The sequence below is a fragment of the Paramormyrops kingsleyae genome, chromosome 24 (assembly GCF_048594095.1).
Source record: "Paramormyrops kingsleyae isolate MSU_618 chromosome 24, PKINGS_0.4, whole genome shotgun sequence".
NCBI classification, from domain to species: Eukaryota; Metazoa; Chordata; class Actinopteri; order Osteoglossiformes; family Mormyridae; genus Paramormyrops; species Paramormyrops kingsleyae.
The window spans coordinates 739593-755759 of NC_132820.1; the positions used below are offsets into that span (position 1 = coordinate 739593).

At 48.1% G+C, this 16167-nt stretch overlaps 3 protein-coding genes and 1 long non-coding RNA gene across 5 annotated transcripts; 3 read left to right on the plus strand and 1 right to left on the minus strand.

The window, feature by feature from the left end:
- Nucleotides 1–172: 172 nt before the first annotated feature.
- On the plus strand, nucleotides 173–3574 carry LOC111860112 (solute carrier family 35 member F4). Its single transcript, XM_023843478.2, has 5 exons — nucleotides 173–221; nucleotides 983–1295; nucleotides 2541–2760; nucleotides 3109–3234; nucleotides 3323–3574. Exons 1-5 carry the CDS (start codon nucleotides 173–175, stop codon nucleotides 3572–3574), a joined length of 960 nt encoding a protein of 319 aa, XP_023699246.2.
- A 2595-nt stretch (nucleotides 3575–6169) lies between these two features.
- znrd2 (zinc ribbon domain containing 2) lies at nucleotides 6170–8839 on the plus strand. 2 transcript variants are annotated; one of them, XM_023843443.2, is made up of 4 exons: nucleotides 6170–6320; nucleotides 7025–7176; nucleotides 7573–7657; nucleotides 7753–8839. In XM_023843443.2, the coding sequence occupies exons 1-4, from the start codon at nucleotides 6305–6307 to the stop codon at nucleotides 8205–8207; spliced, it is 708 nt and encodes a 235-aa protein (XP_023699211.2). In that variant the 5' UTR covers nucleotides 6170–6304; the 3' UTR covers nucleotides 8208–8839. The 2 variants fall into 2 exon arrangements, with proteins under 2 accessions (XP_023699211.2, XP_023699212.2); XM_023843444.2 differs by having other exon boundaries at nucleotides 6220–6316.
- Nucleotides 8840–9083: 244 nt separating this feature from the next.
- Nucleotides 9084–11568, plus strand: fam89b (family with sequence similarity 89 member B). Its single transcript, XM_023843446.2, has 3 exons — nucleotides 9084–9242; nucleotides 9637–9908; nucleotides 10202–11568. Exons 2-3 carry the CDS (start codon nucleotides 9639–9641, stop codon nucleotides 10499–10501), a joined length of 570 nt encoding a protein of 189 aa, XP_023699214.1. The 5' UTR covers nucleotides 9084–9242; nucleotides 9637–9638; the 3' UTR covers nucleotides 10502–11568.
- Nucleotides 11569–12207: 639 nt separating this feature from the next.
- Nucleotides 12208–15556, minus strand: LOC111860091 (uncharacterized). The gene is made up of 4 exons (XR_002841956.2): nucleotides 15439–15556; nucleotides 13256–13372; nucleotides 12482–12714; nucleotides 12208–12383 (listed from the first exon to the last, which is right to left on the minus strand). It is a non-coding gene; the product is annotated as an uncharacterized lncRNA (long non-coding RNA).
- Between the last annotated feature and the right edge of the window lie 611 nt (nucleotides 15557–16167).

Consider the following 16167-nt stretch of genomic DNA (forward strand, 5'->3'; position numbering starts at 1 on the left):
CATTTCCATCTAAAAATCATTGGATGACACAACGGCTCTGCACCCAGATGGCCAGTATGAGGCGCTCTCGTAATCCCCTTACCCCTCATGCACATTAATCCCCAATCCCCCTGCCCTCCTTGCGGATCACAAGCTTACACTCCCACCACCTGCACAGAGAGTCTGCGTGACCATGAACAGGCTGATGGCCAGGGTGGCCCCCTCCCCGCTTGCTCTGCCAGGTAACCTGCTCCAGCCCATGCTCTCGTACCCGGTGACTCCGCGTTACTCACATGTTACTCATGGTTTTATGTTGCGTGTACCCACCGGGATGTTGGTGATATTCCGCCTTATGATTGAATTTATTTTGCAGTTTGAATTTGTCACTGTGACCCAGTACCAGTCTACTGGTCAAGGGATACAAAAATAGCTGTGAAAGTCTATGATTTAATAGCAAACAACTGATTCTGCACTTTCCTCTACTAGAAGTAAGTGATTGAGGCTGTCGCCGTTGTCATAGACCACGGTTGCTCTGATCTGCGCCTTTAAAAGGTCCAAGACTATTTTCTTCTACTCGTCATTAGAAGAGAAGTAAAAATCCTGTCTGATGATCAATTTTTGGACTCTTAGGTTTTTTTTCCTTTCCCAGGATGCCTTGCAAGTAGCTCAGAATATGAATGAAATGCTGCATAAATAGGAAGCGAGAAACGTTCTCTTTGCTCTGCATAATTATCTCTGCAGGGTTCCGCTCTTGGTTTTTCACATACGTCTTACTCTCTGCATCTGAAGGGTTATTTTCCCTTCTGGGAACCTTTAATCAGAACATAGGAGTATTTCCGAAAATACACTATTTGAGGACTTGTCTGTAATATGATTTGTAAAAGAACGAGACGACCAAACCATAAAACAGTGATTTTTATTTAATTTTTTTTTGGGGGGGGGGGTCAGTGGAACACTGGGGGTCCTTGCTGTTGATCTTGTTCTCTCTCCTGCTCTGCTGCAGACGGGCAGAGAGATAAGGGACCTGAAGCTGGCATTCCCATGGCAGAGGGCTGGGCTGGTCACGCGGGCAGCTGCTGCCCCCGGTGGCCACTGCAGGTGATGCGGCGGGTGGCCTGGGGTCTGCTGTTGGGGCCCTCGGTGGCCCTGTCCTTGGCCGGCGGCACACAGAGCGCCAGGGCGGTCCTACAGAGATGGCACGCGCCCTTCTTCATCACCTGCTTCTGCTGTGCGGGGAACTTGCTGCTCTTCCCATTCTACTACCTGGGCCAGCTTGTAGGCGCGGAGAAGAGGCAGGGCCCCACGGCATCCTTCAGGTGGCGCCACTGAGCTGGTCCATTCATTTCGCAGCTGTGGTGATTCTGGAACAGGCGTGGGGAGTTGAGGTTCAGAAAGTAAAAATCCAGACCAAGATTTTGCTTCAAACAACCAGTTGAGTACACTGTGACTGTGTTTCCCAACCCAATTCCTGGGGACCCGCAGACAGTCCACATTTTTGCTCCCTGCCAGACAGTCCACATTTTTGCTCCCTCCCAGCTCCCTAGGGTGATTTGTTTTTGATCATTGGAGCATCGGGAGGGAACAAAAACGTGGACTGTCTGCGGTCCCCTGGACCAGGTTGGGAGACCCTGCTTTATACTGTACTGAATGGCTGAATCAAAATCTTAGTTTGAATTTTTATTTTCTGGACCTGAACTATCCACCTCTGTTCTGGAGTCTGTCCCGGTGAGCGTGGAGTGTGATGAGATACTGGAGCATCGCTGGAGGCACATACTAAGGGTAACCTGAAGGTGGCACTGTTTTAGTGATCCAAAGTACCATGAGGAGGAGCAAACAAGCACCAGTGCCAGGGTGTGAGGTGATGATGTCACCCACTTTGCTTCTCACCAGAGACGTATATCAACATAGCGCAGAAAATTAGTGATTGCTGCGGCGGGGGGGCAGCCTGGGATTATCTCTTCGCAGAGTGATAGCCAAACAGACTCTCACAGGATCTAAAGCCTTTTATCATAAGCTGCTTTATCATCCTAATCTACTCAGATCTCCAGCTAAACCAGTCAGTGTAATGAATTGCCTTTGATGTTTTCACGATTTTACGTGACTCTTAAGATATTTCTTTTTTACTTTCTTGTTATGTGGGTGGTGTGGTGGCTTCTGGTTTCAATCCTTTGGGGTTCAGGGTTCGAACCCTGCCTCTGCACTGGGTGGCTGGGGTTTCTGTTGTGTGGGTTTCCTCCTGTGGTGCCAACGTGCAGTTATGCTGACTGACATCTCTAGTTCAGCCCCAACAGCATCTCCTGCAGGGTGTCCTCCTGCATCCTGCTCCCTGGAGAGCCTCTAGACTTCTCCAGCCCTAGATAAGGGGTGTAAAGCTGGATGGATGGATTTCATATGGGTGTCTGTTGTCACAACCTTCATTAGATCCCTAAATAACACCCTCTCTCCTCTTACACCCCTCATGTCTTCAAGTTGGGCACTTTTTGCTCAGAAATGTGTCCTCATTCATCTGCTGGTGCTTTACCCATAAGTGCTTGTGGCTGCGGGCCCCTCTTGTCCGCCAGGCAGTGCAGCGCCTTCCTGGGGGAGGAGGGTGTGACCCTGCGCGCGATGCTCCGGACTGCGGCCCCCTTCTCCGTGCTCTGGAGCCTCTCCTGCTACTTGTACTTGCTGGCTCTCCGCCGCATCTCCGCCGGCGACGCCAGCGCCATCCTGTGCTGCAGCCCCGCCTTCGCGTTCCTGCTCTCCTGGATCGGCCTGAGGGACACCTTCATGGGAGTGAGGGTAAGCGGGGACCCCCACTAGGACTTTGGGAAGGGGGCCGTCTGGTCACATGGCCAGCTCTGCCCATCAAGCGTCCTGCTGGCATTGGGGTGGAGGTGTCACTGAGGGGGCGGCGGTCACAGGAAGTCTCAGCAAAAAACCTTCTGCAGGACACTGGGACCACAAAGAGCCAAACCACTGAAAGGTAGAAGCAGGAAAATGGGATAGTGGTGAAAAAGCACAGCCACGTAAAATGGGATAGTGGTGAAAAAGCACAGCCACGTAAAATGGGATGGTGGTGAAAAAGCACAGCCACGTAAAATGGGATGGTGGTGAAAATGCACAGCCACGTTCTGTCCTTTCCCCCAGATAGTGGGGACTATCCTTTCCGTCACCGGAATTGTCATGATGGCCTATGCGGATGGTTTCCATGGCGACTCCATCATGGGCGTGGCCCTGGCGGTGGGTTCTGCATGTGCCTCGGCCCTCTTCAAGGTCAGTGGATGCGTGTGAGCATGTTACCGCGCCGCTGCCTTCGCTGCCACCCCCTGCTGGCTGCATTGTGCATCGCCCCGTCCCCCAGGTTCTCCTTAGGAGGCGTGTGGGGGAGGAGCAGCCAGGGGGCGCCAGCGTGCTGCTGTCCTGCGTGGGGATGTGCGGCACCGTCCTGCAGTCCTGGCTCAGCGGCCTGCTCTGCCTGACGGGCGTGGAGGACTGGCCAGCCACTCAGGACGCGGCCTGGGGAGAGCTGTGCCTGGCAGGCCTGCTGTCGCTCTGTGAGCCGCCGCCCAGCACCCAGTTCCACCCCCAAGCAGACGCTATGCTTCTGCGTTAAGTGTCATGTCAGGTTTCACACAAGGCGTCATTTTCTCATCACAGCTAGCAGACAGATTATTGCTCAATTAGACGTACATATAGGGCCAAAAATACGCGGACCTGCCAATTAATCAGAGGAATTTCCTGTTTAATCCACACCCACTGCTGACGCAGGTGTATAATTAAGCACACAGCCATGCAAACTCCTGCAACAATCATTATCAGCAGAACGGGTGGTTGTGTTAAAGAGGCTATTGACTGTCCACTTGGCACCATCGCAGGACGCCATCTTTCCAACAAGGCAGTTCACCTCATTTCTGTCCTGCTAGAGCTGCCCTGGTCAACATTAAGTGAAGTGACTGTGAGTGAAGGTCACAAAATCTGTGAGCAAGTTCAGGTGTGAAGTGGTCGGCCACACAAGCTCACAGAACGGGACCTGATCACCCAACATCAATACCTAACCTGAATGGCAGCAAATCCAGCAACGTGCCAATATCTAATGGGAAACCTTCCCAGAAGGACACAGGCTGTTACAGCAACAAAGGGTGGACCAACTTCACGTTAATGCCCTTGGTTTCGTAATGAGACTTTGGACAAGCTGGTGTCCACATACTTTGGGCTGAATAGTGTACATTTTTTGAGAGGGCAGGGGCAGACAGTCCCTGGCGCGATTGGGGGGTTAAGGGCCTCGTCGGGGCCCAACGGGGAATTTACTCTGCCGACTCCGGGATCTGAACCAGACACCTTAACAGCTGCTTTAACTGCATTTACAAACATGCAGGAATTGCTGACGTGCTGCTTCATTAATGAGCCGGCTAACGTCACGCCTCCCCTGCCGCCCAGCCTTCACCGCCGCGGTGACTCTGGGAAGGCCGCTCACCTACCCGGCCCTCATCGCGCTCGGCATCTTGATGAGCGTCCCAGCCAGCACAGGTACCGCCAGAGGCAGGGGGGAGATGATCACAATGGCACAACTGCTGTTAAATGTTTGTAAAGGGAATTACTAAGCATAATGACAGAGATGCAGTGCAGGCTGACAGCTGTATGAATAGAAGGCTGTTTAAATAAAAAATGACATTTGTTGACGTGTATAAAACAGCTCTGGACTGACGTCTTGCCATCTGCTTTTCCTAGCTGCAGACTTCTACCTGGATGCATCGCCTCAGCTCAGCCAAGTCAGATTGGCAGCAGCCAGTACCATTGGAGTAGGCTACCTCCTGCTGCTCTTTCCTGTGAATTGGGATGAGAGCTCCCTCCGGTGGCTCGGAGGTCTTTGGCAGGGCAGGTGGCGAGGAGACCCTGCAGAGGAGGTCGACACTGGGATCGTGTCCCACGCTAATGCGAAACCTGCTGGTGTGGCAGCACCACTGTAAATCTGTGGGACGGCAACTCGCAGCTCACTTTAGGAGATTCGTGTAGAACTTAAAGGGCAAGAAGGTTCAGCATTATAACTGGGCAAATTCTTTGACAACCCCTGCCCTACATACAGTTTATGTCAGCTAGACAGATATATCTTTGTAAATCATTCTATCTCCAAATTATTATCCAGTTTAGAGTCATGGGGGGCCTGGACCCCATCTCAGGCAGGTACACCTTTGATAGGACAGCAGTGCATGGCAGGATCTGCTCCACATAATGTACACATGGACACAAACAAACAAACAGTTTACGGAGTGCATTCCTTTGGCTAAACATGAAGTATTTTACTAAGTGTACTCAAATATACTGCCCTGGGCATTTCAGAAATAAAATATAACTAATAAAAATCAGTCCCTGGTCTGTTTTCCGTGAGATTGGTCCGCAAAACTGCTAATTTAAGCAACTCAAACTGCATTATGCGTTTAATTGCCCCGTAGATTTCATTCCACATCTACGTATTGGTGGATTAATTGAAATATGTACATGAGATTCTCAAAACCACATGTTCGCAACTATTAGCACAATTAAAATGCGAATTAGCGTATCTTTTGATGTGAACAGCCCCCAAAGACTAAATAAATGCGTTATACAAACATGAAACAAGAATTAGATCACCGCCAAAATTGCTCATCTGGTTCATTATTATAAAACATATAATAATATAAAACATAAAAGTACATCTTACAAAAAAAAAAATAATAATAAGCGGGTGCCGCATTTGAGGCTGCGCCGCGCTTTCTTTGTAGATCACATACCGCCTGGACTATGGTTGGTCAGTAGAGGGGGGACAGATGACGGATGGTGGCTGAGCAGCCTTGGGGAGTGAAAAGACAGAGCAGAGTGACAGCCGCCCCCCACGGCCATGCGACTCTGTGATAAAGGCATTTATATAGCACTACAGACAAACTATTCATCGTGGGCAAGCCAGCAGCCCATATAACTTTATTGTAAAGCCATAGCTACAATGTATTTTCCATAAATATATTCTAAAAATTATATATTCGTTAAAATAACATTCATGGTACTTAATTTTATAATTGTGTTCACTAAATACTCTCTATACATACGAAACAGCGTGTCTTTGGGGTTAATATTTAGCATTCCCACACTGCATAACTGTTATGCGATTCTTCTTTACGCAGCTATACCGCAGGTAAACGAACCCTTTTTGCTAAACAGCAACCACGAGTCGGCGATGCGCCCTCCGCGCCGCTAGGTGGCAGCATGGCACAGCACACATGCTATTTTCCCGCTGCATCGCTACGCACCATAGAAAGCGGCCGTGGCGGTTCCCCGTCGAAGGCGTGCTTGGGAAACAGTTTCTGAAAATATGGCACTCAATGCAGGTTCCTTTCATTTTTATTTTTTATGTTGTTGCATTAACACTGTGTTTTCCTTGGTTTTATTATGAAGGCAGTGCAGTCTTTCCGTGTAAGGGAAGCTGAATGAATCGATGCTATTCCTGCTGTGTTCCTTTGCTACTTGATCCTTGCAGCATGGATCCGTTTTATGTTTAAAGACTTAAAAATTAGAAATTGAATGAGCTTGAATTTAATGATGACCTCGGTTTGCTGCCGGTATATTAACAGCTAAGATATTTAAGATAGATACGACGAGATATAACTTATTAATCCAAGGGCGAAATTGTTTTATAATTGTATCTATATGATCAAGTGGTAAATGCTTTATTTCTGTCTCGTATTATCTTGTACTTGATTACTGTAAGATAATATATTTGTGTAGTGGGATGTCTGACGAAACATTTGTTTTTCTGTGGACTGTATGTTAAGTGTGGCATCAGCATGTCGATGTGGAAATTATAGCTGGAATATGCATGAAAGATCAGCTTGTAAGGTTAACCTTTCCATCAGTAATGGTAACCAGGTAAGTGACTAGTTAGGTGTTAACTGGTTTGAATGGTTATTCATAGATTTCCAGAAGACCCGTGTTGACCGTTTGATTGAAAGCGTAATCCTCTTCGTGACATCCGGGCCTAGCTGGTGACAGGAAGGTCACAGGTGTGATACAGTCTTTCCTGCCCTTGTTGCAGAGGATGAAGAGTTTGATTGGGAACCTCCTTCTGAAGCCGAGATGAAGGTCATCCAGGCTCGGAGGGAACGTCAGGATAAAATTAGCAAGCTCATGGGAGACTACCTCCTGAAGGGTTACAAGATGCTGGGCGAGACGTGCGGCCAGTGTGAGGTGAGTGACCTGCATTCCCTCCACATGCAGTGTAGGGCTGCAGGCAGCCTGGAGCCTCTGCCAAGCAACATCAGGACAAAGGTGGGGAGCATTCTGGATGGGATGTCGGTGTATTGCAGGGCACACACACACACACTGCATGCAGTGGGTAATTCAGAAATGCTGAGTCACCTAAAGCATGTTTTTGGACTGCAGCAGGAATCCTTTGCAACACTAATGGAAGGTTTTAACCGAGTTGGGATTCACTCCCGTTTCCTTGGCGATGTGAAGCAACAGGGCTGCCCGCCGTCTCACTGTCCTGTGCTGCTTTAATTATCGTGAAACAAATATTGCAGATGGTTCATAAATTTTCCAGTGCAAAACGTTACGTGGAATAAGGATGGCGTTTCCTTCCAGACGATCCTGCTGCAGGACAGGCAGAAGAAGAACTATTGCGTGGCCTGTCAGGAACTGGACTCGGATGTCGACAAGGACAACCCGGGTATGAGCCCCTCTGTGCGCCTGGCAGCTTCCTCCCTGCGTAGCTCCGCATGGCTGCCCCGCTCCTGAACCCCTGCTTTTTCCTTCTCCACCCAGCACTCAATGCACAGGCCGCGCTGTCACAGGTCAGGGAGAGGCAGCTGGCAGCTCAGGACTCCCCGCAGGTGGGCGGGGCCTCGGCCGGTGACTCCTCCCTCTCAGTATCCGGGCTCCCACGGCCCGAGCACTGCGAGGGTGCCGCCTCAGGGCTGCGAGGGCCGTTGCTCGCACCTCCGGCCCCTGCCGCACCCGCGTCTGTGCCCGGACTGACATCCTGCAACGTCGCCACGGTGCCCAAACCCGTTCGGCCCATCCAGACCCCGGTGCCGGCGCCTGCCCACACGCAGCACCCTGCCGTGTCCTGTGCCGAGGAGGCTTTGCTGCAGAAGCTGCGCTGGGCTGCACAGGAGCTTCAGCAGTCCACTGCGGTAGAAGCCAGCGCCCAGCTGTGCGGCCTTATCCGGAGCTGTGCAGAGTCCCTGCGTAGCCTGAAGGAACTGCAACAGCCCTGACGCTGGTTCCCCTAGACGTCGCTCTCTCCTTTCCTTCCCCTTTTTAAACGTGGTATTACAGCAGGAACATCTCAGATCAGGCCGATCCATGCTCCCCAAAGCTGGAAAAACACAGCCCTCCGTCCCAATAAAGGGGAACCTTAAAAACAAACCCGTCATGTGCTGACCAGTCATGGTCCTGGTGCTTTGAGGCTGCTGCTGTTTCTGTGGTAGAGCTGCGTGATGTCAACCTTTTATTTGTAAGACTGTCACTTTAAGAGTAAAGGAGAGGCCATTGTAATATGTTCTGAAACTTTTCCCATAATGCAGAGTCATACCAATACACCTATTTAAAGTTATTCAATTTAATGGTAGAGCTGTTTTCAGTCCTGAAGAACAGCTGTGTTCAGGATGATTAGTTCCTGATCATTTACCTGTATTGTTATGAAGAAAAAAAACTGTAGTAGAAGAGCAGACCGTAGAAAACCTCCCAGATATTAGACTCAGATTCACACCCACCGCACAGTTTAATCGAGGCTCTCTGTAGCTACATTGTACAGCTTGGACACGAATGTGTGGATCAGTTACTTGGTGAAATTCACATCATATGCCCTGCCAATAAACTCCAACTTCACCGTTGTTTTGGAACTTTACTCCTTTGCTTTCACGTTATTTTGCTCTTGGGAATGGGGGATATACGAAATGTCATTTACTTTCATTTAGCAAGTACATAATATACAGTCTGAAATTGCAGGTTAACGGTGTTAAACGTTGATTTTTCAATCTCCTTTTGTGAAGCCCATATTTTTTTATGGTATTACTTTGGTTTAATAATAGTATTATTGCTTAAAAAAAGCGGCCTCCGAGAGTCCTTGAGGGGTCGGGAGGATGTGGGCGGGGAGGCGAAAGGGGCGATGGGGGAGCGCAGACAAAGGGACGCACGGAGGGCAGCGAGCCCCAGAACTACAGCGCCGCTGATGGAGCTGCTGGGACCGGCGGCGCTTCAGAGCTGCAGTTAGACATCTGGGCACGGAATAGCGGACATCGCGGCCGGAGGTGAGGCGCTACTTCAGCCTTTAGTGTCCTTTTTAATACGTGCTGGGAAACAGGGGCGTCCTGCTCTGAAAAAAAGCCACTCAGATCGCGTCGCGTATTCTCTTTCAGTCCTTTCGGCATCTGGGAGTATTTGCGTTTATTCGTAAAAACACGATTTATCCTGATACAAAGTAGCGTACGCTTACCGGCTGCGATCTACCAGCACACCGCTGTTTATAGATGCATAGCATTGAGATGTAAAACTAAAATCAATGTGTCAATTCCCAGATCATAAAAGGAAATTAGAATCTACATGAATAGGCTATATGACCTACATTATGATGCGACCTTTTTAGGTAAAGTATGGTAGGATTTGGTTTGTTATTGAGCGTATTTGAACATCTTATTTCACTAGTGATGGACGGGAAGATGAACGGACTGCAGCCCGCTTCTGCACCCGAGTGTCCGGTCGGGAGCGTCTGCTTCATCGAGGGTCTGCCCCCGCTGCCGAAGGGCCTCAGCGGCATCCTCAACTCCAGCGGCGGCTCCTGGAGGGACATCGAGAAAGTCTACAGCAAGAAGACCCGCATCCAGGCCGACATTAGCAAGTCCCGGTTCAGCGACTCTCTCGGGCGTAGCAAACCGGCCAGCCTGGACGCGGCGCTCGCCGTGCTCCGTAAGGAAATGGTACGGGGGGAATCGGCGCAGACATAAAACTGCCCTTCAGTTCAATTAGGCCGAAGTTGAGTTACATCCAAAGCAGTTTGTGTTTGTATGGCAGCATAGACAAGTAGAGGCAACACATAAAACTAAGTTTCTCCGCAGCACATTAAAAGAAACACTAAAAGTGGTCGCAAATCGCCATTTTCACCTTCATAGCTCTGGGAAACTTGGTACGTGTTTTTAAAATGACCGAGTTGAACAGCTTCAGAGCGCTGTGTACTGAGAGATCATTCACTGCCCTTTGTCTCACTCCCAAGGTGGGCCTCCGCCAGCTGGACATGTCTCTGCTCTGTCAGCTCTGGTCTCTTTATGAGTCTATCCAGGAGTGCAAAGGAGTCTTTCATGACTACTCATCCTCCCTCCTCTCTGAGAGCTCCTTCACCACAGAGAACGGCTATTCTGAGGAAGAAGAGGAGGAGGAGGAGATAGAGGAGGACGAGGAACATCAAGGACAGGGGGGCCCTCAGGCCCCATCTACCACATCTCTGCCGCTTCCACAGCCTGCTCAGAACTCCAGGGACCAGTGGATCAAGGAGTCCTTTCACATCCCCTTATAAAGGCAGTGAGTCCTTCTCTCTGACTCACATTCTACACACCCATGGGATTTAACACACTGAGCCCTCGACCCATCTCACACTCTACAGATTTAACATGCTGAGCCCTCGACCTGTCTCACATTCTACACACTCATGGGATATAACACACTGAGCCCTCGACCTGTCTCACATTCTACACACCCATGGGATATAACACACTGAGCCCTTGTCCTATGTCACATTCTACACACTCATGGGATATAACACACTGAGCCCTCGACCTGTCTCACATTTTACACACCCATGGGATATAATATACTGAGCCCTTGACCTATGTCACATGCTACACACCAATTGAATATAACACACTGAGCCCTCAACCTGTCTCACATTCTACACACTCATGGCATATAACACACTGAGCCCTCAACCTGTCTCACATTTTGCACACTCATGGGATATAACACACTGAGCCCTCGACCTGTCTCACATTCTACACACTCATGGGGTATAACACACTGAGGCCTTGACCTGTCTCAAATTCTGCACTCCCATTGGATATAACACACTGAGCCCTCGACCTGTCTCACATTTTACACACCGATGGTATTTAACACACCTTCTGTCACACCGATGGAGTGTGATGATTGCATTTTAATGTCCACTTAATGGCTCCCTTGTGAACCTCAGCGTATCTTAGTTTTAAACGGTGCTATTTTTTCTGCACTTCTCTGCATTTAAAACAGTAACTAAATGCTTACAGTCCTGCAGGGGTATTCAGCACATGTCTATATATGGCAATTACACAGTCTGCGATTTTTTTAAACTTTGAGGCTTGAATGTAATTATTATCCTATTTGAAAATCTTGTAAATAAAACTTTTTAAAATATTCATTATGCTTCTTTACCAAGCTATATAATATGTAACTGAATATTGTGAATAATTTACAAGCTCTGTTTGCAATGATTATGATTTTAAGATACTAAAATATCTAAGATACTACATTTACTTTGCTGATAGTACAAACGGGCTCTTAGAATATTAAGTGCTTTTTATTATTAAAAAGGCCAGTATTTACATAACAAAATGCTGTTGTTGTTTCATGAGCCTTACTGACACAAAGTATCGACAGCACCTTTAAATGAACTGCCTCAATGGATCAGCCTTAGCTGACAAATCTTAAAGCCTTTGTTTTATTAAATAAGGCATTGGTGTGAATCGTATGATACTTCTGGCTGGTATTAATTATTTTAAAAAGTAACTGTGATTTATAAAAACGAATACAGAACATTTCAAAATGAAACCACAATTTACATTTATATATTCTGAAATGTATTTTACAAACTTAGCTCATAATTACCGGAAATTTACTTGTATATTCCTAAACTGGGATTTACGTGGTTTTGTTTCAGTTTTATTACATATTACTACAACTGACCACTAGATGGCAGAAACGTTTAATTTGAAATGAAACACGTACGTAATACGTAATTGAAACATTTTTTTCATGTCTCGTTGCCGTTATAAAACTGTAAGACACAATAACACACCAGGACAAATTCTGTTTCACCATAATTTTGTGTGTCATTGCATATTTATAAATTATTTTCACCCCTGTCCCTATGCTGAATGGATGCTTAGAAACTTCCAATGTTGTAAAACATGATAATATAAAAAATAATTTAAAAGTATAATCTAATATGATTTTGAAAATGATTAAACAGGATTGTGAGCACAGATCTGGGGGTTTAATCTCAAGCGGCAGTGTCTGCATGTTCTCCCGGCCTCTTGTGAGTTTCTAGATTCTTCCTGCCAGGGGAATACGTGTGACTAGGATCGTCCCCATGCCCTCTGCTAGGCCGCAGGATCACCGCCACCTTGTACTGGATAAAGATTCTGAAACTGTAGAAATGTCAATCAAATCAGGTAAAACGGAGAGCATTTTGGGGCAGCCGACTGAAATATGTGATACTCTTACGATACTCTTACACGCTACTTACTCCAGGCTCAGATCAGCTTCTCCCGCCGGACCCGTCACAATAGCAAAGCAAACGGAACCAAACAGGAAGTCCAGATGGCATCCGGCACAGCCCGTGGGCCGTCTGGGTTGGGCCTCGCCGAGTCCCGGGGTGAGCTGGCAGCATCTCTGGTTCCCATGGTGACGTGTATAAACAACATCCTGACGCTCGCCGGCATATTAGGAGATGTGGCGGTTTGGACTATTCATATGTGCCTACAGGGAAAAGAGCCAGACATTCCAGCCAATGAGTGACAGAGCTGCTGGTGAAGATCAGCCCTCACATGACCTGCATTTGGAATATTATCGAAATGAATCGTACCGCCCCTCTTACAGTGATCTCCTCTCGGCACTGTGCTGGCGTGTCACGTCATGGTCAGCCTGGTACTGTGTGGGTACTTGCTGTGTCATGCATGCAGTGCTTGGGCTGGCTTCAGAACCCACCACTACTCCATGTGTGTAGAGTTTCCCCTGAGTCATGTGGGTCTGTCTCGCCCCTTGTGATCTGAGGACGTGCGGTCAGGCTGATTGGTGTCTCTGCATTGGCAATAGACCGTGGGCGTGTCGGTACCCTGAAGTGGACTGTATCCCATCTAGGGTGTGCCCCCCCGCCCCTCCCCTCATGATTCTGACCAGGATAATTCCTCAGAAGATGGATGCTACTTGGCGATTTGTTGACCCTGCACAGTGAAGTCAGACCCTGGAGAGAATGTCAAGCACTCATCAGAAGTGCTGAGCTGGTGGCACCATAACTTACCCATGAGACGAATAAAGAGCACAATAGCAGCCCCCGGTCACGTGACCTGCCAGCTGCCTCGGTGTATTTCGGTCCCGGACGTGTCCCACAGACAAAGGAATCTGGAGCACTTGCCATCTTGGGCCACAGAGAATCCACAGGTTCACAATTAATAACAGCCCCAGCTACAGCGCTAATTATAACACGCTTTCTCATACACCGAATCCTTGGATATTCGTAATGACTAGCAGTAATTACTGAAAAAAGAGCTCAGATGTGTTTGATAGTTCCGCCATTCCTTGAAGAATGCCCGCAAGGGACAGACACACTCAAACAATATGCTGGACTCGTACCCTATTCACATCTCCCCAGTCATTCTGCAAACATTTTGTGTGCCTTTCATCCCATCCTCACCCCAGTCCTTACATCTTGATCGACATGGGGCAGGTGTCTGGTAACTCCAATCTATATATATCCAGGTCAGTGCAGTGAATGAGCTCTAATCTTCCACTGCAGAGGGGGAATTTTCCCTCTGCACTTTCTAGCTCATCAGCAAACACCAGCATCTACTGGTTATCTTTTAATCTCTTATCCGGTTTGGATGCCGTCTTCTTCGTTCCAGGGGCATATATACTACAGGGTTGCTTTCCCGGCTGGAAAAGTCAGTGAATTATTCATTGTTATTGCAGAAAACAGAGAGAATGTTTGGGCCAGACCCTGCTTAACAGGCATTCAGTTTGTCCTGGGAAACCGTTTGGGTGGAAGGGACAGGCGCAAATGCTAAGCTGTTAGTTAACAAGCAGAGGAAAACAAACCATTCCTGAGCATCACGCTCGTCGTTTAAAGCGATTTGAAGTGAGAATGCTACTGTAAATACAGCAGGAACAGGAGCGGGATTCAGAGAGGGAGCCGTTCCTACTGGCAGGAACAGCCCTGCAACTGATAAGCCGATGGTGACTCCCAGCTGGGAAACAATAACCAGCAACAAACTGAAAGTGCAGAGGAAACGTCTGGGCAGGGACAGGAAGCCCCCCTCCCCCCCCGCTGCGTCCCTGCATGGGCAGCCCTCCGTCTCCCCCTGCCAGGCTGTGTATCGGCCCGTCATGTCCCGTGTGTATGGCGTGTTGTTTACATTTCTTTTTGATCCCCTCGCTTGACTCCCAGTCCTGGTGTTTTTGGTTGAACGGCGGATATTTCTGCACAAATTCCCGCTTGGCCGGTATTTGTTCTCGAATGGTTCCTAAAATAGGAGTTAAAGGACAACAGCCCCCAGAGACACTCTGACGTTCCTGCAAAGTGCAGGCTGAGCTGGATCCTGTGACTGAAATAGATCACGTCTTCACTGTAGCCAATCTATTTGTTTCTCTTGAGGCCTGATACTTGCTGACTGTATTCAGCAATGCACAACGTGATGACATCATTTAATCAAATCTTTTTCTACTTCATTTCTCCAAACATTATAACTAAGCCTAGATCCTTTAATACTTTCACCAAGTCAAGCTGTATAACTTTTGAATATTTGTACCACTTGTGTGTTATAAGTCCCTACATTTGTCTTATTTTCATATAATAGTTAATAGATGTGCATATTCACAGCTCATTTTAGGCTTGAAGTCTCCATTCATTTTCTGAAACCACTTGTCCTCTTCAGGGTCGTAGGGCGGGTCTGGAGCCTATCAGGAGGCTACAGAAGCAAGACAGGGCACAGGCCAGGGTGGGGCGCGAACCCATCGCAGGGCACACTCACATGCTCAAGCACCTATGGGGAATTCAGTAACTCCAATTAACCTCAGCATGTTCTTGGACTGTAAGGGAAACTGGAGAACCCAGAGGAAACCCCACAATGACACGGGGAGAACATGCAAACTCCACATGCACAGAACCCTGGCAGGGACTCAAACCCGGGTACCAGAGGTGTGACAACAGTGCCAACCACTGCGCCACATCTTGGACAGGATGGCAGGGCATGCAGTTATATTTTTGATTGGTATGATTAAGATTCATTTACAGTATCTTTATTTATAGTATTTGGGTCTCAATTAAATTTGGACTATGCTGTTTGGGTTCCGTCTTAATAAAACGTGAATACATATCAAACATAATCCAGGGACGGATTACAGACCGGGCCAGATGCGAACGTTTTGCCCAGGGGCCCACACAACCCATAATCCGTCCCTGACATAATCCGATGTTACCGTACTTACTGCTGCATTCTGCCAAACGGCAGTGGGTTTAATGACATTCTCCACTGAATCGGTATGAACAGCAAACACAGGCAATGGGCTGCAGCCTGCCTCGTGAAAACAAATACTCAGAAGGCATCTTTTTCTCTGCTGACGCGTTATTGTGAGCGGGGCGAGGGAGCGCAGGGGAGCGCCGCCCCACTGCCCGCCGGCTCCGGTTACACGCAGGACCCCGTCCAGTCCGTCACTGCGGCCTAATCATACCTTGGGGAGTTACTGTCAAGGTAGCCTACTGCTGGCACTTCGGCAGAGAATAGAAAATACGTATTAAAATAACCTGCCGTTATTTTGTTGATATCCTGTACATGCGCGTTATTTAAGGTGCAGTCTAATGTCATGCGCTCGGGTAATTTCCCGGCTGTATCTCTCACTAAGAAGCAAGCTTTTAACGCTTTTTAAAAGCTTTTAAAAATGAATTTCCGTGCATTTTAATATTTTATTTCGATGGCGAACTCAACAGCAGCATTCAAAAAGTGCTTAATATTATTAATATATTTGTAATAGTATTATACAAATATAATTTATATTTTGCTTTGACACCCACAGTGCTCATCCGCCTTAGTCTTAATGTGGAAGTTTAACCCAAGACTGCGAGCAAGCTGAACGCCACAAACCGAGGAATAGGACGTGTGTGGGGGTGAGGCTCCCTAACTGGCACCTGGTGGTCTTAGGGTCGATTCCCGGTGCAGC